We start from the raw sequence: 22,175 nt of genomic DNA, 5'->3' as shown, positions 1-22,175 counted from the left end.
ATTTATAGACTTTAATTTCAATCACAAATAATCTTATAATCATAATTATAATCATAATAAAGATTATATCAGCATATAAAATGGAATAATGCTGATTTAATCATCTGCTATGGCAGCTGAAGATTTTGGCTTGTGGAAATGGTAGCAGAGGCAGTCACAGAGGGTTTAATGGAGATATGAACACAAAGACTGGCACAGCAGAGAAAACTGAAATCCCTCCCACATAATGCCCCTTCAGCAATCTGTCCCCATTCTTCTGCAGCATTGGCTAGTCACGCTCCATCAGCATCTTGTTTATTGGAAGAAAGAGAAAAGGAAACAGAAAAAAACGAGAGTGAGAGAAACCATTAAAAGCTGTATGTGACAACGTCCATGTGTCTGCTGGCAGGATCTAGTGCTGGTCCTTCTACAAAAGTCTTTGAATACAACACAATACAACATACATGCATGGCAATGCTAAATTAAAGGGATAGTTCATCCAAAAATGAAAATTCTGTCATTAATTACTAATTAATTGCATGTCTTTTGTTTAGTCCTTAACATAGTCCTAACCCCAACTATTAATTAATGTTAAATAGCCCATCAAGGAAATTCTAAATTGAGAAGAATGTTATTGAAGCCTTAAATATAACCCTAATACTGAACCTATCTGTGAAATCTGATTGCTTGATAGGAATGTTGTTCTGGAACCAAAAAGGATGTTGATGCAGGAATATGTCCTGCTTAGAAAAATCCCTGTAAGCACTGAAGGAAATGAAGAGGAATATGTCCAGTAAAGAGATTAAATCTGGAATTTCATTGCACTTGTTATAACTGGGCAGTAATATTGTTGGAATGGGAGCTTCATAATTTCCTGCGGTGTTTGTCTGTGTATCTGTGAGGTTCTTTCACACCTTTCTCACTTTTGACATTAAGAAAAAAATTAGGGCTTATTTTCCCTTTTTGTTGTGGTCCTGTATGTTAGACATAAACACTTTAATCACAATCTTGGCATGAGATGCTGTTTCTCAGTCAAGTGAGAACAGCATGCATGGCACACCAGGTGGAAACATTAGAGTGCGGATGGTCTGCATTTTTCTTGTGGGTTCTGTGGGAACTCTGACTGAGATGCAGGTGCTCTGTGCCGGAACAGAAGTGAGGCATTATACCCAGGAACATTCTGTTCTTCTGTTCCTGCTGTTAGAGGTTGAACCTCTGTTTTTTCTTATCATCTCTGTTGTTCCTGAAAAGATACAGGAATTACATCTAGTGAGGAAAAGCTCTCTGCTTTTTATTCTTCATATAGACATGAAGGGTCTTTTTGAACAGTAACCCATACAACAAAAATGTCCTAAAGATAAGATTTAAATGTAAAGTATATCTAAATATACATAAAATGGCCAAAAATACATTTATTATATAGATTTAAATATACTTAAAGTTGCACTCAAAATTATTCAACCCCACCAGAGACTGCAGTACTTTACAAATACAAGATCCAGGATTTTATAAAAATTGCATTTGCAACAGTTTACTGCAATATTAAGTCACTTATTTTTATGGTAGGGAACAAAATTGTTTTAAAGCACAATTAAGCCTTGAGAAACTATTAAACAAACAGAATTAGCTTGGGCTGTTACACATATGTACATTTAGCCCATGCATATGCTTAAGTTGAGTAGCAAATATGGCAAAGTCAACAGCTCTCTATAAAAAAAAAAAGCTATAAAGAAGCTATAGAGAAGAAATAGTTTTATTACATAGATAGTTTTTAAGACTACATAAAGATTTAAAGGACATTGACAGTTTATAGGGACACAGTTGGTAGCCTTACAAGCAATGGCATATGAAAACCAAAGATTATCAATGATCCTAAAGCTTTATCAAGTAAGGAATGGGCCAAGATTGCATGAATGTTTAGAGCCAATTAGATTTTTTTTTTCCTTATTCATCAACTTTATGTTCTCAGAATTACTCAAATGTGTACTAATAAACTTTCTCAAATAGTTTAATGATGGCTTTGTTGAATTGTTTTTATAAAATTTTGTTCTCTGCATTAAAAATCTCTGGCAGGTCGAGGGGGTTAAATAATTTTGATTGCAACTGTACCTACATTTATTTTTAATTATTTTTAGTTATGTATTTTACCTCATACATTTCATCAATCATAAACGTATTTATATTCTCCAAAATATGATAATATAATAATATATTTTTGCATTTTGAATTTACAGAAAATTTATTTTTCTTGCCTTTTGAAGTACATTTTGGCATTTGAAGGTTTAATCAAATATATTTTCAATTTGGGGGAAAAAACTAAGCCATGCTGGTTTATTTAGCATATTTGTGAAGTATAGTTAGGTCAGAAAAAAATCTGTATGTGAATTATTGTGTCCAATTTGGATAATGGTTGATATAATTCCAAAATATATTGGAATCTAATGGCACTAAAAATCACTATGAAAAGCAGGAGAAGTCACTGAATATAATAATTTTCATATATAATAAGTACTTGTGCAGGTACTCTTTAGATTTTGGTATATAGAAAATATAGAAAATTAGATAGTAGTCTAAATGTCAATTAAAAATATTTTCAATATACAAATATCAAGTAAGGAATTTTATTTCACTATTTATTTCACTATTTATACGGGGGCAGCCGTGGTCTAATGGTTAGAGAGTCGGACTTGTAACCCAAAGGTTGCGGGTTCGAGTCTCAGGTCCGGCAGGGATTGTCGGTGGGGAAGGTGTATAACCAGCACTCTCTCGACCCTCAATAGCACGACTGAGGTGAGTCCCTTGAACAAGGCACCGTACCCCCAACTGCTCCCCGGGCGCCGCAGCAATGGCTGCCCACTGCTCTGGGTGTGTGTTCACGGTGTGTGTGTTCACTACTGTGTGTGTGCACTTGGATGGGTTAAATTCCTAGTATGGGTCACCTCCTTTCCTTTCCATAGGGTATCTGCAGAATTTCTAAATATCAATTTAAGGCGATTTATGACCCTTTTTAGGGATGCACAAAAATAAACAGTATGAGTGAGGTTGGACAATGTACGGTAACATATTAAGCCATAAAATGACATGATTTACAGTTCAGATACAGGTTTTCACAAAACAAAAAATCTTATACAATGGCATTTTAGCCCTGTTAAGGGATTAATCAAGTATATAATTTATTATATTTATTTCAAACATAAATATTACTGTCTTAATTGTTTAGATTTTTATAAGGCACATTAACTGCTTTCACATTTACAACTTTATGTGTTTGCTGCATAAAAACATGGGTCGATATTTGCAATAATCTGACCATAAACAGCTGAAAAATTTATCGGAAATGCAAATTCATTCTCTGTCACGAGGTGGCGCTGTAGTTCTGTCCCCAACTGTAAGATTTCTTACATTTATAATTAAGACTTTTCTTATGCTATTTAACATATTAACTTTTTATGATCTTAAATTTGATACAACTGAAGTTTGTATTGAGTTTTTAAGGACCTGCGGGGGCCCTCTATTTTAAGATAGCCCATCGGGCAGTCCGGTGAAACATTTTGGTAGCCCGACTGGAAAACACATCAGCCCCGGGACATCGGGCTAGCGATTTTGCGAGCCCTGTGCAGTCATTGCTTTCGAAGACGGATACCTGCTGTTTGGGAACGCAGTTGTATAAAACAGTTCTGGGAGGCAATTATACAGAAATACTTTGATGTCAGATTTTCCTAAATATAGTATATTAGCAAAATTGGTCTATCACTTGTCAGCATCAAGTCTATTATTCTCTCTCCCTTTTCCTTCTCTCCATGTTCCCCCCACTCATCATTGTCCATTTTGGTTCAGTCTGCTGTGAGGTCTAAAGGCTCTTTTCATGAGCCATGGAGAGGTAATGGTGTGAAGTTGTGTGTATGACGGCAGCCCCAGCCCCTCGTCCTACAGCCTGGCCTCTTGCCCACGGCAGCTCTCTGTTCCCTGGGTGCAGCCACGGCTGTGAGCGATTGAACAAGCCCTGTTTGATATAATCTGAAAAGGCTTTATTCATGCTGGAGGACAAAGAGAAAAGACCGGTCAAGACATGACCTTCCAGGGATTGTCATCCAATCAGATGACTCTGTGTGCATGGTTTCAGAGGATGTGATCCAGGCAAGACGTCCGGGGCCCTGGTGGGACGACGCTCTATTATACTCAGTAATTGCCGAGAGAGTTCCAGAAGAATGAATCATAATGCCTGACATTTTTTTTTTATAATTAAACCCATTATTTTCTGTGTTAGAAACGATTTAATAGACATTTGTTTCTTGACATTTTCCTCATTGCTGTTTTGCACTATTGTGGGGAAAGTGTTTCATCTTTCATTGAGCCATCATTAGAAATTCCCTATTCAGAAAATCAATATATGCAATAGCCAGACCTTCAAGAGCTTTTACACCAAGAGCAGCATGTTGTTTAACACCATGTGAGTTCATTACTGATTACTGGAGTCTGTGCTACTGTAATTATAGAGATAAGAAGTCAGTTTGTGTCCTCACTACACATTGATGAGACAAACCTTATGTTTAGGAGAATTTTGTGACCTCTAGCTAAATAAAATGTAACTGTCTGAGGTGCTGGACTGATTAAACAAAGATATTGTAGTGCCAAAGCCAGTAAAAAGGGCCAGTGGCGTGAAATGAACACTACCAATATGCTAAGGTGCTTGAGGCTTTCTGTTCCCTCACATCTTATATGCAGACTAATATTTGATCTTGTGGGTGCATGAAATAAGATTGAGCTATTTAATTATTCAAATGATATTGACACAGTTCGTGCTGGCCTGCCAATCATTTTGAAATCCCCAAGGCTGGCTAACTATACTGCCATGCTCTGTTGATGCTACTGGATGTTGCTGTTGATCTGGTTCAGATCAGGACATGCCGTAATGAATCAAGCCTTCACCTAGTGCAAAAGGGCAATGTCTGCCTAGAGTGTGCTGAAAGAGTCATAATTTTGATTTATAACAGCCTCTCTTCCGAGTCCATTGGGCTTTTATGTTCTAATGACTTGTCAGTAATTTGCTATTACTGTATTCCTGCTTTGCTAAGTGATCAGCTATCCAGACTGGGCAGTATCAGGAATGGACATGGACAAAAAAAATAAGGGGAAAATCTATCCATCTATCTATCTAAAATTATTTAAAGTCATTATTGTGTTAAATGAGAAAAGCTTCAAAAAGACTTTGTTGGATGGAGTAGATGAAAGCCAGTTTCCACCACTGAAAAAAAAGGTAGTTGCGACTTGTCATCTCACAATTCTGACTTTTTTTTTTCTCAGAGATGTGTGATATAAACTCGGAATTGCAAGTTGTAAACTCATGCAGGTTATAAAGTCTTGGGGGAATTGCGGGATATACTGTAAACTCGCCATTTTTACTTTATATCTTGCAATTCTGACTTTTTTCAGAATTGTGTGATACAAACTTGCAATTCTGAATTTTCTCTAAGAAATGCAAGATATAAACTCTCTCTCTCAATTTTGACTTGAAGTAAACGTGCAATTGCGAGTTATAAAGTCCAATTTTCAGAGTGAAAAAAGATGGTTTATATCTCACAATTCTCACTTAATAACTCGGGATTTTATGTTATTTTGTGTTATTTCTTAGAATTGTGACTTTATTTCTCTTGGAATTCAGGCTTTTTTTCTTACACTTTTGAGATTTATATCGTGCAATTCCGAGAAAAAAAGTAAAAAGTGCAAGATAAAAAGTCACAATTATCTTTTTTATTTTTTATTCAATGGCTGAATAAAAGTACGGGCTTCCATACTTTAGAAATAAATATTAACATTTGCATTAATATATAAATATGGCGTTATTTTTAGTGGAATGCCTCTCTAAATAAGAAACTAAAACTACCATTAGGTGGCAGTAAATGTGTTAATGAGTTTAGTTATTCATTCATTTGATTTGTTCAAATGGCTGATTTATTCAGGAATTAAGTAAATGGCTCTTTTTATGGAGGGACCATTGAATCATACACTCGATGTATTCAAAATGCGTTGCTTGGAAGACCACACAAGTCCTGCTATGGCTTTTATAAGGAATATTTTCAGTGGAAAAATTTAGCAAAAACAGACAATACAGTGTCTACGCGGACTCATTCATAAAAACGGAATTTACTATAGCGCGGAATGCCGCAGAATTCGTGGATTTTTGGATTAATAAATCAAAAGTTGGTCTGTTACTTAATTCGAATCGCGATATGGACTAGTGTCTCTGAAAACTGAAATGCAAAAACACCGTTTTAATATGAATCCTGCATGTTCCGTTTGCCTCTGTATGTATGAATGGCAGAGACGCGTTTTTTTTTTCACTACACACATATTGAAGTACACGTGACGCTCCCGGTAATTTTTGGCCTTTGCATCTCACATGAACTGATAAACTCCAATAAATAAATCTCCAAAGCTGCTGTGAGTGTCACTTTTTGTCAATTTTACCGTTTGATTAGTGATCATAGCATCATATCATACTGTATACACACAGAAACTTCACGGCAACCTGTCAAAATAAAAGTATAGTTTAACATCTAACAGAACAGTATTAGTCTTGTATTACTTTTGTGCAGTATAATGTAGGTGTTTATATATTCCCATTTAAATAATTTACATAAACAATATATATGATAAAAAATAAATATTACAACAAGATTCACCACTTTATTGTAGAAAAAAAAACTACAATTATTCTTAAAACTTTTTTTAACTGAATATAATTTTTCTTCTATGTATTAATTTTAACAGTAAAGCTCTGTTTATTTTTATTTTTAAGGGTTTATTTTTCATTTGATTAAAAATAAACCAGTGTTTTTGCTTTCATTTGATTATCAGAAAAATTAAAACACAAGAATTTCTGAAAAAAAGCCAAAGATTGTAGGGCCCTATTGTTCAAAATGTTGAAAGTTTTGGACTTATTTTTTCAGTGAAATAAATTTTTTCGTTATTACACAAAGTAGGCTAAAGTACCGGGAAAGAAGTAACGTTGGCTACCGGCAACCAGCAATCTGTGCAGCAAGAAATATTGTCAGCCAAGTACTTGGCAACAACCTCTGACCTGTGGTCAAACCGTACTTCTGAGCCATACATTAGCTTGACCATTCACTTCATCGACAATGAATGGGGTTTGAATTAAGCATTAAGAGATAATTGTTAAGTGTTCATTGTGACTTTAGACTTATGTTTACATTTTAATTATTTAAGTTTTCCATGGTTGTTGACATTTCTGTCTTAATCACTGAGGGGATTATGATCAGAGGAAGGTTAAGTTTAAAATAAAAATGTTTAAATGTAATATATTTTTCTCCTGGTCCTTATTTTAAATGGGTCATAAAAAAATATCAATAATTATCGATATCGATCGATATGAAACACTGATATCGTGATACAGTTTTCAGCCATATCGCCCAGCCCTGTTCTATAGGCAGTGGGTTGACTATGATGTCCATAGGTCTGGGGCGGGGTAGGTGTGTTAACTGTGTTATTTTTCTACATAATTATTTTCTAAACATGTCAAATCAACAGCACTAAGATACATGGATATATATATGTGACCCTGGACCACAAAACCAGTCATAAGGTTAAATTTGACAAAACTGAGATTTATACATCATATGAAAGCTCCATAAATAAGCTTTCTATTGATGTATGGTTTGTTAGGATAGGACAATATTTGGCTGAGATACATCTATTTGAAATCAGAAATCTGAGGATGCAAAAAAATCAAAAAGACTGAGAAAATCACCTTTAAAGTTGTCCAAATTAGGTTCTTAACAATGCATATTACAAATCAAAAATTACATTTTGATATGTTTACAGTAGGAATTTTACAAAAAATCTTCATGGAACATGAACTTTACTAGCCAGGAAAAATCCAGACCCTAATCTATTAAGATTATGGGTCTGGCCTCAAGCAATGAAAAGGACCTAACTCGAGGGGCGGCACCAAGCATGCATTTGAAATTCTCACTGCACGCAATTGGATAACTCCAGACCAATCACAACAATACATGGTGTGACGTATCCAGAGCGACGGTGAACATATAAGAGTGGATTTCAATGTTATAACATAAACAATGTGAAAAGATTAATAACTATTAATTACGACAGCCGAATCAATCTCATTAAAACAATTAGGTCCGATCAAACTATTCATTAACTATCAACTAATATGTGGATAGACGCTAGAGTTTCATTCAGCAGCGAGACATATCGTCCTGTTCAAGTTAGGCTACTGTATTACAATTGAATAGTTCAGTTTTTCGTTACAGTAAGTTTCCCAAGTGACTCTTACCATTTGTAAATGAGATGGACCTCATCCACCACAATCCCAATCAGGTTGTCCCGGTAGACCTTGTTCGTTAACATTTATCGCCACTTCTTTTTTAACAGCCAGGACTCGAGACTGCCGAATGCTATCTGGCATTGCCCGGTTCTGATCTGTTCCCCTTCATGGTCGCCCCATACGCTTAACTACCAGCGGAGCTAACTGATAGATTAAACTCTTGCCGTATCCAGTCCGCAAAAACAGCAAAAACGTCCTTCTTGCAAAGGAAAGATTCGAGCGCGGCTTTCTGTTCCTCTTTTGTAGCGGCCAAAGCCATTTCAAACAACTGATTTTCATCTGTAGAATAGATCTCTTTCAATGTTTACTAAATGATTCCGTACGTCGCAGCGCTGTCGTCATCAGCTTAGCTCGCCTCTGGCCCGCCTACATCAGATACACCGATTCGATTGGTTCCCAGAATTGCTTACGTATTGCAGTAACATGCATCATTGCTCGAGGCCAGAGTGTCTTGCAGAGACAATTCAAATTGTGCTCTCGCGAGATCTCTGGATTTCCAGGGTAGAACTTTACTTAATTTCTCAATGATTTTTGGCATAAAAGAAAAATCAAAAATTTTGACCCATGTATTTTTGGCTATTGCTACAAACTTACCCCAGCGACTTAAGCCTGGTTTTGTGGTCCAGGGTCACATATGGTGAGAGAGAGAGAGAGCGGTGTATTCCGTTCACGTAATAGTTTTGTGGACGCTACCAGTAAAAAGTTTTCCACATTTTAGAGTAGCAGTCACTATGAAAACAAAACTGAGGTATGGGAATTATGTAGCGACCATATCAGTCGCCCACTACCACACACAGTGGTGGAAGAGCCCAGTTACGCTTCTTACTGATCTTGTTACAGAGGATTTAATTTCCGTCCAACCAGAAGTGTGAAGACACTGACACCCAACAGCGTGAGCCTAACTAAACAAAGCTATAACACACCCTTAGAGCACTCTTTACTATAGCGTATGAGATTACTTCTTTCCTTTTTTTCCATTTGCCATTTTCCATTTCTGTTTTTATTTGGATAAGATGAAATGACTTGGCTGCTGATATCTCTTGCCTGTGAGGAGGATTAGTTTAGCCTGCTGTGTGGCCTAATCAAAAGCCAGGCAAAAAAAACGTGATGCTTGCCAAAGGAAAAATAAGATCTGTGCAATGGAACGGTTTATTTTTGATGGGGAGGAAAAAAGCATTGCTCATCACACACTGCTAAGTGCTTCGTCTGTTCACTTTTGCAGAAAGAAGTCTTAAAGTGGCCATGGGTGGGAGCAAAAGTGTTTAACTTTCTTCTTGTTTAAGTCTAGTTGGTTCCTCAATGTGATGCAGTTGAAGTTGCTCTGATGTCTGGCCAGACGTTGGAGAATTGTGACGGAAAGAAAGCACTAATCCTGTCTGTGGGGTTTGCACAGATAAATTGGCTCAGATCCAGCTCATTCACTGTTCTGCTCAGCCTCATGAAGAGCTCCCGCCCCTCGAATGAGCACAAACCTCAAGGAGTCGACCACTGTGGCATTAATGCAGAGAACCCAGCAGACTTTAATCTCACGTAAATTAAACATTCAAATAAAGGTCCCCTCACTGAGTGCCTCCAGGTGAGAGCAAATATTAAAATGGAAATTTCAATACAAAGTTTTTCAGGGAGAAGAAAATTTAACGTTGTTCCTAGTGTGATTCTTTCAAATTTAATTGCAACTTTTTGCATGTGTGTGCGTGAATGTGACCCAACACGAATCCTACCCTTAAACCAAAAAAACTCTTTGCATTTTAGATAATAATTAAAACATTTAGTAGGTTTATCTATTTATATACTCCTGATCATCGTTAAAAGTCAACTCAGCCCCCCTTTGATGATCACTCATCATTTCCTTTCTATAATTGCCTGCTTTTTAGTCTCGTTTTCTCCTCGACAGCTCTCTGCATTCATTCTCGCCAGCTCTGGCCTGTAGGCAGAAGGGGTTATTAACAGTCTCCAGCTCTGCTCCAAGCACAGTGTGGCTTTGTTCTGTCAGGCCTCCCACTGCCCTCCACACAATCAGCATTTTCACTGTGCAAACAGGGATTTTTAAATCTTATGCTTTTCTATCAGGATGGCCCTGTACTGGAATCCCTCACTCCAAGTCACTTGGCATGTTACTTGTACTTCTGGTGGTTAATGGTGTTTTCCTACTATTGGACAAACAACCTTTGCCTCTTGGTTGTGGTCCGGAAGCTTGAATTAGTTGCTTCAGATGAATGCACTATTTTGGTGCAGTATTAGGTTTCTGGGGATGCTGTAATTTACATTAGTTTGTTAGTCCAGTTGAGGCTCAAACATATAGTTCCTCCATCAGAAAAAAGCCTCTAAAATATCCCAGTGAATGAGGGCACCACCATAATTAGGCAAGATACTGTCATCCACTATTTTACTCTATGTCTGTTACTCTGGGTTATTATTTCCAAGAGCTCAAAGTTTTTTGGGAAGAGATTGTGGCAGAATAGTGACATTAGTGAGTGATCAGAAGCGACAGTCAATAACAGAGTCAATGAATAGTAAACAGTCAGCTTCACAATTTAAACATTTTTCAATCGATAATAGTAGTTTCTATCTGAGATATTACAAGAGAGCTGACTTTTATAGTATTTCTCTGGCACTTATTCGAGAGAAAGTAGATCAGGAGATACCCAAATATTACACCAGCTCGTTTATGGCCTGCCTGTAATGACCCAGGGGAAGTGTGCCTGTTTTACTGAGCGTGAATAAACCCCGAAATAACAGTAGGAGTAAGAGAGAAAGACTCAAATTCATGACATGTGCAGCAGATGCTGCTGTTAGGAGTGTTGTGGTGGTGGTGAATTTATGCTCTTTCCATTTTTATATTCATTTTTCTACCTGATCTCATGATGAAAACATACCTGTGGGAACTATTACAAATTGACGCATACATGAATAAATATATTTAAAAATTCATTACTTCTGGCGCCCTGTCATACACACATTCGTAAATTAAAAAAAAAAAAATTACCATTTTTTTAGTGCATGGTTTTTGAAGTAACAATTTTAAGCATCCTGTCAACTTCTGATCTGATCTCATGATAAAAACGTATCTGTGGGAACTTTTCGCAAGATACAAAATATGCACCAATAACAAAACATATCACTGCAGTTTCCAATAAAAAATTAACACTAGAGGCGGTAAAACAGCGAGCACTTGTAATCGTTTTCAACAAGCGCGACATAGTTTTCGACAAGTGCGACATTTTGATTCTACAAGTATTGTGTTTTGATATTGCTGTTAGGGCTGGGACGATACGCTAGTCTGACGATTCAAATGTTCAACAAAATCTGTAGAAAAAATATTTTCTGAAATAAAATAAAGTGCTATGTTACTTTGCAAACCGTTTTAGTCATGTTTTCTCTGCCAAAAAAATTTACTTTGTTTACCGCAAAGCATATTTTGGTCATCTCATTAAAAATAACATTCAAATTGAATCATTTTAGAGCTTTAAAGTCAGTCCCTCCAGAAAAACGCGGCGTTTTTTTGTGATTGTTGCGGGCAAAAATCCTTGATTATGCGGCACGTTTTCTTAAAAAATGCGATTGAATATGCGGGATATTTATGTAATTTTATGCGATGAAATTGCGGGAACTTGCAAAAACTGCGGGAACTTGCAAAAACTGCGGTTTGGTGAAAAAGAGAGAAAAAAGTGATTCCCCCAACACACTTATTGCCAGATGTAGCACCGTAAGGGGTGAATTTCGTTATTCTGGACTCAATTGTAATTATAACATCGACTACTCCACCCTGGGAATCTCTCCCAGGGAAATAATGGTCAAAGACACCCAGGTCTGTTCCCACAAGAATAGAGCAGAGACGTGAATATAGAAAAAAAGATACAATATTTTATTATTACTGGGATAAAAGCTAAACACACAGACACAATTTAGGACACAAGGGGTTAATATGGCTTCCAAATCAAAACAAAAAAATAAACAAATTAGACAAATCAAAAGTAACACATCAGATGGCAAGGAGAAATAACCAACCTACCCCAATTCCACTTCACTACGCACTTCAAACGTACACTAATGTACTCATTTCACCACAAACACACGTGTATTCAGATGACACGTGTAAAAATCAGAAGAACAAAATCACTCAGTGAACAAGGGTACCCATTAACATGGACCTAGAGTGGTCAGCACTCCTTAGCCCGTCCAACTAAATTAACAAAATCAACATCAAATTGACACAAATCAATAAACACACACACACACACACACACACACACACACACACACACACACACACACACACAAAAGAATACAATCAAATAGTCATAAGTCAAAATCATCTAAACACGAAAAACAAAAAAAATCAAATGACCATAAATCAAATCAAATCAATTAAAAAAAATAAATAAATTGATCAACAAAAATAAAAAAGCAACAAAATAACAGATGCAATCACATTACACCTGGTCCATCAACAATATACACACAACAAAATTTACTCCATAAGATCACGCAAACTCACAACCCTTAGTACCGATTTCTCACGCTCACACACTCGTACATATACACACTCGCACACGCTTCCAACAATAAACAAACAGACCACACTCAAACCACTCACATCAACTTATAATTTCATCCACACAACAATCTATTGGTACCATACGAACCCCACAAACACAGTCCTCCAGTTGAAACAGTGCGGGGGTGGCCAAACGGCCACACGGATTTATATTCGGGTCTCACAATCTCTCGATGTCCAATACACTAGATGTGGACTGGTCAGGCTCGCGAAAATGAAGTGAGGCAAGACAGAACGTCGCGGCAACGCACGACCACAATAGTACTCGAAAGAACAAAGACAAAGACCCAAACGGAAATGGGATTATGAAATTATGCAAGCCCGCATATTTTGCGCGCGGAAATCTGCAATTTATGCGGCGAAAGTGCGGCGTATTTGAAAAAATGCGTCCCCCGCATAAATATGCGGACTTTGGCTGATTATGCATGGAATCATGCGATCGCATAATCGCGTTTTTTCTGGAGGGACGTGCTGGAAATAGTTATGTTAAATGCTGGAAAGTCATTAAAAAGGTGCTTGAATTTCTCTCTCAAAGGTTGTATTATTATTTTACCACAACACTATGGTTATAGTTAGCATTAATACTTCTGGTTTTCTGACTTAAGTCAGTGCTGTTTATAACAGAGAATTCTGGGCAGAATTTGAAGCTTAGCGGTCCGAGCTGATAAACGGTCCGCATTTTGCCAGTGTCGTTGTGGGTTTTTGTTTTTTTTGCTGTTTTAGGCTGTAAGGACCTTTGAAACAACTGAAATCGTGTGGCGAAGTGATATAGACATGTAATGCGGTTAAGTGCTGCCTGGAATTACGTTCGTCGTGCGTTTCCCTGAAAATAATGCACACCATTGGAACGTTCGTCAGCCAATCAGATTCAAGCATTCAACGGCCCCATAGTATAAGGTACGGTTATGGTGATAGTGGGTTTGTGAAAAATGTGATGCATTTTTTTGGGATTCTTTGATCAATAGAAAGTTTAAAAGAACAACATTTATTTGAAATAAAAATCTTTTGTTACAACGTAAAAGTCTTTACTGTCACTTTTGATTAATTTAAGGCATCCTTTAATGCATCCTTGCTGAATTAAAGTATTACTTAAAAAATCTAAATCTTATTGACCTCAAACTTAGTGTGCATTGATTGCACTTTAAGTCACTTCAAATAAAAGCGTAGATTTATTAAAATGCCAAACGTTTAAGAGACTACAATGAAAACACACTTAATAAGGCTAAAAAGCTTTTCTTACATGGCGTGTCTGACAAGGATGGACTATGTGTTCTTCAACTGAACATGACAGTCTACTTTAGCACAACTGAACCATAGGACGCCAAGAGCTTTCAGAAGGTTGTTTGACTGCTCTGAAAACCTTTGGGTCTGACCATATAATTCAGAGATCAGCATAACCCACTACCGCAATAAAACTGGGTTATACATTAGAGGTTCCAAACCACCCAGGCCTCAAACCGCACTGCCCTTAAATAGTCTGGAAGGAAGTAGCCAAGTACTAAAGCAGTGACCACCAGATTTCCCTGGATGCTGTGCATTAATGTCAGCTACAAACGAACTGGTCTTGCACAAATGGATTTCATTAAAACAGCACATCCCTAAATACCCAACATGAGTATTACAAAACACAATAGCAGTGTGAGCATATCAGCATTCGCAAATAATTGTACTGCTACTTTTAAAAAGTGAATATATTCAGGCTATATTTCCCCCTTATGAGTTGGTATGAACCGTGCTGTGCCATCAGCATTTTCACAATTTGCTAAAACGGTTCATTAATTAATCTTGACAGGTGCAAAGGCTGCATGATTTACGAAAGGTTGTACATTTGCTTTCACAGCATATTTAATGCTTGTCTTTTGTGTGGGATTGTTGCCCTGGTGATTATACTGTAATAGACTTTCAGTTTAATCACAGCGGGGTACTTTCTGGTGATCTGAGGTGTTGTTGCCATGGAAACCTCAACATTCTTACACCCTCAGGGCAAAGTCAGCGAGTGTATTCTCCGGAGTTCTCAAGAGCTTAAGGTTTGCGACCAGTGCCGTTCTGGATCATGTCCAGGAGGAACATCTCATTTGTATTACTTTTAAGCCTTAAAACTGCAGTGTGCTTGAACACATTGCAGAAATAATTAGTTTGCAAATAAGTTTCCTAAATATCCTCTCCATCTTCCATTGTTTGGCCAAGCAGAGCCCCTAACTCATTTACTGTGCAAAAAGTAGACATTGCTCTACTCATTAAACATTTACTTGCAGTTGTTTCTGCAAATTAGGAGTTTAAACCATGAAAAATTACACACTGCAGGCTACAGCTCTAATTATATTATCTGTTTTTTTATTATTATTATTCAAATGGATACTAAATTGGAATATTTGGGAAGACACTGAAATGCATTAAAATTGAAAGGACTAAGCCAGCCCATGACAGAAGTGTGCTGCTCAAATGAGTCTCTCTTTCTTTATAGACACTGGATGGGATACAGTAATGGCTTAGTTCTCTCTAGACGTGACTGTGAGGCCAAACATCAAAGTTATTGACTTGTGCTGTGGAGGATCATGGTGTCAGCTTATAGCTCAAAGAGACGGGCTGAAAGGTCTTTGAGCTGCTCTTCTTCAGCGCAGAGAATCTGCTCTGTATGATGCCTGCTAATACTCTCTTACCACTCACTCTCTTTTTCTCTTTTTGCACATTGCACTTTAACAGATTTCATCCAATAAAAAAAAAACAAAAAAAAAAACATCGAGACTTTTGACCATTTAATGTAGTCTTTTTGAGTGTTGAGCTGTGGCTCAGTGGTTTTGTTTTCATTTTTAAATTGGACACTTAAGACTTCTATGGCTTAATATAACGCAAATTATGTTTGTAGTAGGAAACCGATTTACGTTAAAAAAAAAAACACAAAAAAATAAAAAAAATAAAATAAAACTTTCTAAAGACCTGTGTCTTTGTTCTCTCCACTTTAGCCCTGATTTGAGGCATTTAGTAGACCACAGCTAACAGCAGAGACAAGAAACACTAGATGCCATCCTGGCAAGCTGTAAACATGCTAAAGCTTATGACACTGCAACCACTAAAGGAGTTTCTTTCATGGATTTCCTCGATATCCGCGGGTGTTTAGACTCCATGTGGTGAAAAATCGATGGTATGGCATTTGGTTTTAAGCCTACACTTTTATCCATCGCCACCTTGTAAGCTTATTCAGTAGCTGTTAGGGATGCTCATTTTGGTTAATTTTCCTGACCGACAACCGCCGTTTGTTATCCGAACATTAACCGTTAACTGATAAAATTAGAATAATAAATTAGTTTAAAATAAAAATAGAATGCACGAGTATCTGTGATGATACATTAAAAATACAAGCAGATGTTTTATTTTAACGTGCAAACAGCAGCATACAGAGCAACAACAAAAACTGTATTGACATACTTAAATTATCACGCATCAGCAGCGCTTCTGAGAACAGAGAAAATCTGAATGAAAAAAAAGAATAATATAAATAGGCCTACACTAAATATGTATAAATTAAATAACTACCTAATTAAGATGACAAAACTAAAACACACTGAATCCTTTTATGTGCTTTGAAGAACTGTACCGGTCTTATTCTTCTCGTCGGACATAAAAATATATAGCAGGCCAGCCAATACCTCAGTGTGCTTAGTTTTTAACATGTCGACATGCTGTACAGATAGATTGGAACGCTGCCGGTTAACTCTTAGATCCGCGAAAAAAACACCATCACAAAAACCCTTTCAATTTGCGGTTCGGGACTTCCATCCACTGTCATATGCGTGTGGAGAAGCGCGTGTTTTACAGCATTCAGCAATAGCCAATCACAGATATGTATGTTGATTTGATTATCACTGTGGCCAATCAGAGGAGGCTATGTTACAATCCACTCACCAACCAAAGTGCCGGTTTCAGTTTAGCTGATTTCTACACTTTCGCGAACTCTCTTATTAAAACAAAGAAAGTGTTGGCAGCATTATATAAATAAGAGATTAATTGTGCAGTGTAAAGGTTATTTTATTACTTTTTAATAACTTTATGAGATTGCGATGAACTACTCTAGGATGAGTGATAGCTTTCCAGTGATTGTAACGAGAGCGGCCTATTGCGCACTTTCTAGACTATAATTCATTCAGAATTTGAATACATTCACTCACGGATTCACTCTCTAATAACCCAATAACGCCACTTGCCATTGAGTTGCATATACTACATCTGTTTACTAAGTAAAGGTGAGGCGAAATATGTCTACAGCCACACTGCACGTGTCGACACGCGCGCGAGTAAACAGATAACTTACATATAGCATTATTTCTTTCACCATGCAGCAAATGTAAAAAAAAAAAAAAAAAAGAATAGAAAAAAACCCTTATAAACCGTTTAACTGATAGTAATAATCGGTTAAAATTCTTACTGTCGGTTAACGGTTAAACGGTCAATATGAGCATCCCTAGTAGCTGTAGTCTACTAAAAGCCTCAAAGGCATCAGGGCTAAAGTGGAGAGAACAAAAACGCAGGTCTTTAGGAAGTTTTATTCATCCACAGGCATCTTCCCATTCTTTACTCCTCATGTTATTGCTTGGAAAGCAGTAAAGATTTCTTCTCTTGTTGCCTTTTATTTTGTTTTCTGAGTTGCAGAAAAATAGCAACAAGTAGCACCAATAGCTCACCGAGTGCAACCATTTGAATTTATCAGATTATTTAAATAACGTGTATTTTCTACATATATTTCTGCTACATATTTCAGTAAGAGAAATCCTTTACGTTGTTATAAGCCATACATTCCCTTTAAAGAAATGTCAAAGTGTGTTTTAATGAACGACTGTACATATGTGTGTTTGTTTTAACCTGTCAGCAAACAGTGTGGCGCTAAAAGAGTGTTAGTTTTTTTCCCCTCAGAACAGATGAACATACATATGGTATGTTTTATGAGATATTGGTTTTGGTCTTGTCACTGCAGTTCTGACTTGAAATGTCCGCTGAGTGGCGCTGTAACTCTAATGCACTGTGACATTTTAAAATAAATGATGAGGTTCGGGAGGAGCACGATCAGATAATCAATCCATTCGGCACAGGTGCAACTTGTTTAACCAATCATTGAATTAGCGCATCATCTATATATTGCCAGCCGTCTTACCTCCATCCAGCGACAGTTTCTTGGCATCCCTCCTCCACCCCTACTCCCCACTTCTAATCTGTTTCTATCCTAAACTATCAGGGGGAGTTCTCTGGGTCCGGCCTGTATTCCGGGCCCGGAACTCTTCCCCAGGACAGCACGCCAAAATATGCTTATTACTCGCTCAAGCAGATTAGATGTAAGGGCGAACTCGTGAATGTACCATGTCGGCACCGATAGCCTTCTGGGCAGTGCACCGACATACAACGTTGTTGTGTTCCGGGCGTCCCGTGTTCGAATCCCGACTTGAGGACCTTTTCCGACCCCGACCGTAATCTCTCTTCCACTTTGCTTCCTGACATATCTGATCTGTCCTGTCACAATAAAGGCAAAAAAATGCCAAAAGTAAATCTTAAAAAAAAAAATAACATACCATCTGCACTACACGTAAACCTACCCGATAGTAGGAACAAAAGTGAATGTGATGTCAAAACGCAATTGCAAGCATGCCGTTTTAGCTTTTTTTTTCCCGATCTGTCATCGTTCAGCTCTTTGAGTCATGTTTTACACAGAATTCATACTCAAGGATTCTGCATCTTAAGTCCGATTCCATGCCGGCTGATGTTGCATCCAGAAAACAAAACATATGGAGCTGTAATCATAACTGTATATGAAAATTAATACAAGTGCTTGCAGTTTTACCACCTCTAGTGAAAATTCTCTTGGAAACTGCAGTTATATGTACTTATTGGTACGCATTTTGCATTTTGCAAAAACTTTCCCACAGGTACATTTTTGTCATGAGATCAGGTAGCCAGAAGTTGATGGGACACGCAAAATTGATGCTTAAAAAAACACTTCTGGTGGCCAGAAGTAATGTATTTTTTAATGTATTTATTCATATATGCATTTGTTTATTTACTTGCTTGCTTACTTTACTTGTATACTTACTTATTTATATGATGGGGAAACTGAAAATGTTTGCAAAAAATCATTTAATGTTGAATGTTGTGAAACACAGGTTTTTAGGTCTGGTTGCTGTTGTTAAGTGCTTTTAATATTACTTATAGTGTAGTGGATTGTGCTCTGAATTATTTAAATTGTACGCATCCTATTGAAACCAGTAGGAATACCGATATGATTTGAGCGGTCGAGTTTAACTGAACTGACACGTCAGGGTTATTTTTCTCAGGAACTTTGAGTTCAGCATCAGTCAGAATAACAAGTAGTCTAATTACTCTGAGTATAGGGAAAGGCAGAGAACTTCTGATTGTACATGTGGAGAGTAAATTCACTCTGTGAGTGTGTGTGTGTGTGTGTGTGTGTGTGTGTGTGTGTGTGTGTGTGTGCTTGAAAGAAATAATTGCTGATATTTTTCATAGATTTCACAAGCCTCTCCCAGAAGAAATCATCCTTCTGTGTTTCTCATTTGCTCTTCAAAAGACTGAAGTGTGTAATGGTATATGCAGAAGTTTTCTCATCTCTGAGAGTTTCTGTTCCTTTTCATTTTAAGTGCTCTGATATTGTTACACTTTAATTTCTTATGTAGAGCATATTTACCACGCTCTGTTTCTCTTCTAAACAGCACAAAGAGATTTTATTACAAGCACAGACACTAACGACTAATTAACCTGTGTGTAATCATTTTTCATATAACCCAGGGCAGGAAAGGCTCTGGTGTATCCTACCTGCTGCTCCAATACAGATAAAATACATTTAGGTATTTATTGTTCACAAACCAGTCATCTTATATTATTTATGCTTGGATGTTACTATAATGTATAAATTTGAATTTTCATCTAGATCAGTGCATCCCAATGTTTTTCGGCCGCTAGTTTACAGCATTATTTCTAACAGATGTGGCTTCAGCTTTCATGGAGCGGGCCTATTAACATGTGATGGATGGAAAGGAGCAGCTATTCTGGCAGTTCAGAGGAAACCTGGTGTTTGATGTGGACAGAGGTTTTAACCTCCCTGTGTCTGGCTTTTGAAGGATACTGTACACTTCTGTATGAACAAAAAATCTTTCTTTCTGTGTCTCTATACTGTAGCTCTCTCTCTCTAACTCCATAAATGTTCCTCTGTATTTTTCTGGCAGTTCAGGCATGTGCATCTGCAAGATTGGAGTGCATGGGGACAAGTGTGATGACTGCCGCCCAGGCTTCTCGCACTTCAGCAGCACGGGGTGCCAACCATGCCAGTGCAATAATCATAGCAGCTACTGCCACCCACAGTCAGGTGAGCCACCCACATGCACACAACACACTGTAAGTTGCAAAAGAAGCCAGAACACTGTTTTCCATTTGGTTGTCACACAGAGATAGATCTCTGTTTGGATGGTAGTTGAAACTCAGTCTCCAGAAGCTTCAAGTTATCTATCTAATTAGTCATTTAACTGATGCTTCTATCCAAGTATATTTATTACAGTGCGGAACACCTGGAGAAAATTGATATTAATCGTGAGATTAATAGTGATGGTTCACGGATCACCCTTGACGGGATTTAACAAGTAATGTATTGCAGAAACAATGGTATCATCTGATTTATGGCCATTTTCTGTGCAAATTGCTCAGCTGCAGATTGTCTAAAAACATATGTTGATCAGATCTGAGTAAGTGCCAGGGGCGCCGCTAAGGGGGGGGTAAGTTAGGACGATTCTAAGGGCCCATGCCCTTTAGGGGCCTCCAGAGATCTGCTTTGGTGTGGTGGGGGGGCCCAAACTCATATTTTGTCATAGGGCCCAAAATTGCGAGCGGCGCCCCTGGTATGTGCTGTCATTCTAGCTTGGTTCAAAAATGTGATTTTTCTGTATTTAAACAGATATGTTTTCCAACCAGGGAAGCATGATGTATATTAATCCTTAAACAATTATGAAACAAATTGCAAAATAGTGTGTTTTCAAATACATTTGTTTTGAATGATTGGATTGTTTCTGGCAGCACTACAATAGCAAGTGGCACCACCTAGCGGCTGTGTACAGGACACCCCTAGCATGTCAGCCAGGGTTCAAAGTTGTCGGCAAGTGCCAAATGCAAGTAAAAATTGGCTAGTATATGAAGCAGTGGCTAGTATATGAAGCAGTATTACTCACCAGTTGGTCAAAATATTAAATCTAAAGGGCTGTTTTAAATATGTACAGTGCCTTGCGAAATTATTCATACCCCTTCATTTTTTTTCAAATTTTGTTATGTTGCTGCCTTATGTTAAACTACTTTAAATTACTTTTTTCCCCACATCAATCTACACTCCCTGTGCAAATTTATTAAAAATAAAAAACTGAAAAGATCTCTTTGCATAAGTATTCATACCCTTAACTCAGTACATAGTTGAAGCACCTTTAGAGCCTCAAGTCTTTTTGGGTATGATGTGACAAGCTTTGCACATTTGCATTTGGCAATTATCTGCCATTCTTTGCTCTGTCAGCTTGGATGGGGGCTGGCAGACATTTACTAGAGTCCTAGATGTTCCAATCCTCTTCCATTATGGATAATGCTTCTGTAAACTTCAATGCAGCAGATTTTTTTTTGGAACTCTTCCCTAGATCATTGCCTTAACGCAAGTCTGTCACTGAGCTCTACAGGCAGTTATCTTGACCTCAAGACTTGGTTTTTGGTCTGATATGCATTTTCAGCTGTTAGACCTTTTCTGAGAGGTGTGTGCCTTTCTAAATCATACTCATTCAAATGAATTTGCCACAGTTTAACTCCACTCGAAGTGTAGTAACATCTAGAAGCAATATGAATGCTCCTGAGATGAATTTCGAGTGTCCCAGAAATTAATGAATACTTATGCAACGGGATCTTTTCAGTTTTTTATTTTGAAAAAATTTGCATAAATGTTAAAAACCTGTTTTTTGCTTTGCCATTATGGAGTAGGGAGTGTAGATTGATGTGGGAAAAAAGTAATTTAAAGTAGTTTAACATAAGGCAGCAGCATAACAAATGACAGCAGAATTCCAATTTGAAGCTTGAAAAACAACTTCAAATTTGAATAAATTATGCATGAAAATCGAACAATGCAACAATAAAACAAGCTTCCTATTCCATTATAATTGTTATATCCCAAGAATTGTTTTCATAAAGTAGTTATCTCTTACACCACCTTCATTAGAGACTGTTCTCATTACAATTTGAAAAGCATTAGAG

At 37.3% G+C, this 22,175-nt stretch overlaps 1 protein-coding gene across 1 annotated transcript in view; it reads left to right on the top strand.

The window, feature by feature from the left end:
• Positions 1-22,175, top strand: part of LOC141334722 (multiple epidermal growth factor-like domains protein 9) — a 97,501-nt gene that overhangs the window by 42,154 nt on the left and 33,172 nt on the right. Inside the window, exon 3 of the mRNA XM_073839940.1 lies at positions 20,129-20,268. Coding sequence (XP_073696041.1) covers positions 20,129-20,268 — 140 coding nt within the window. The remainder of the gene's footprint in view (positions 1-20,128; positions 20,269-22,175) is intronic.

The sequence above is a fragment of the Garra rufa genome, chromosome 5, assembly GCF_049309525.1.
Source record: "Garra rufa chromosome 5, GarRuf1.0, whole genome shotgun sequence".
NCBI lineage: Eukaryota > Metazoa > Chordata > Actinopteri > Cypriniformes > Cyprinidae > Garra > Garra rufa.
Note: the sequence above shows the minus strand (reverse complement) of the source record. Positions and strands in the feature narration are given on the sequence as shown.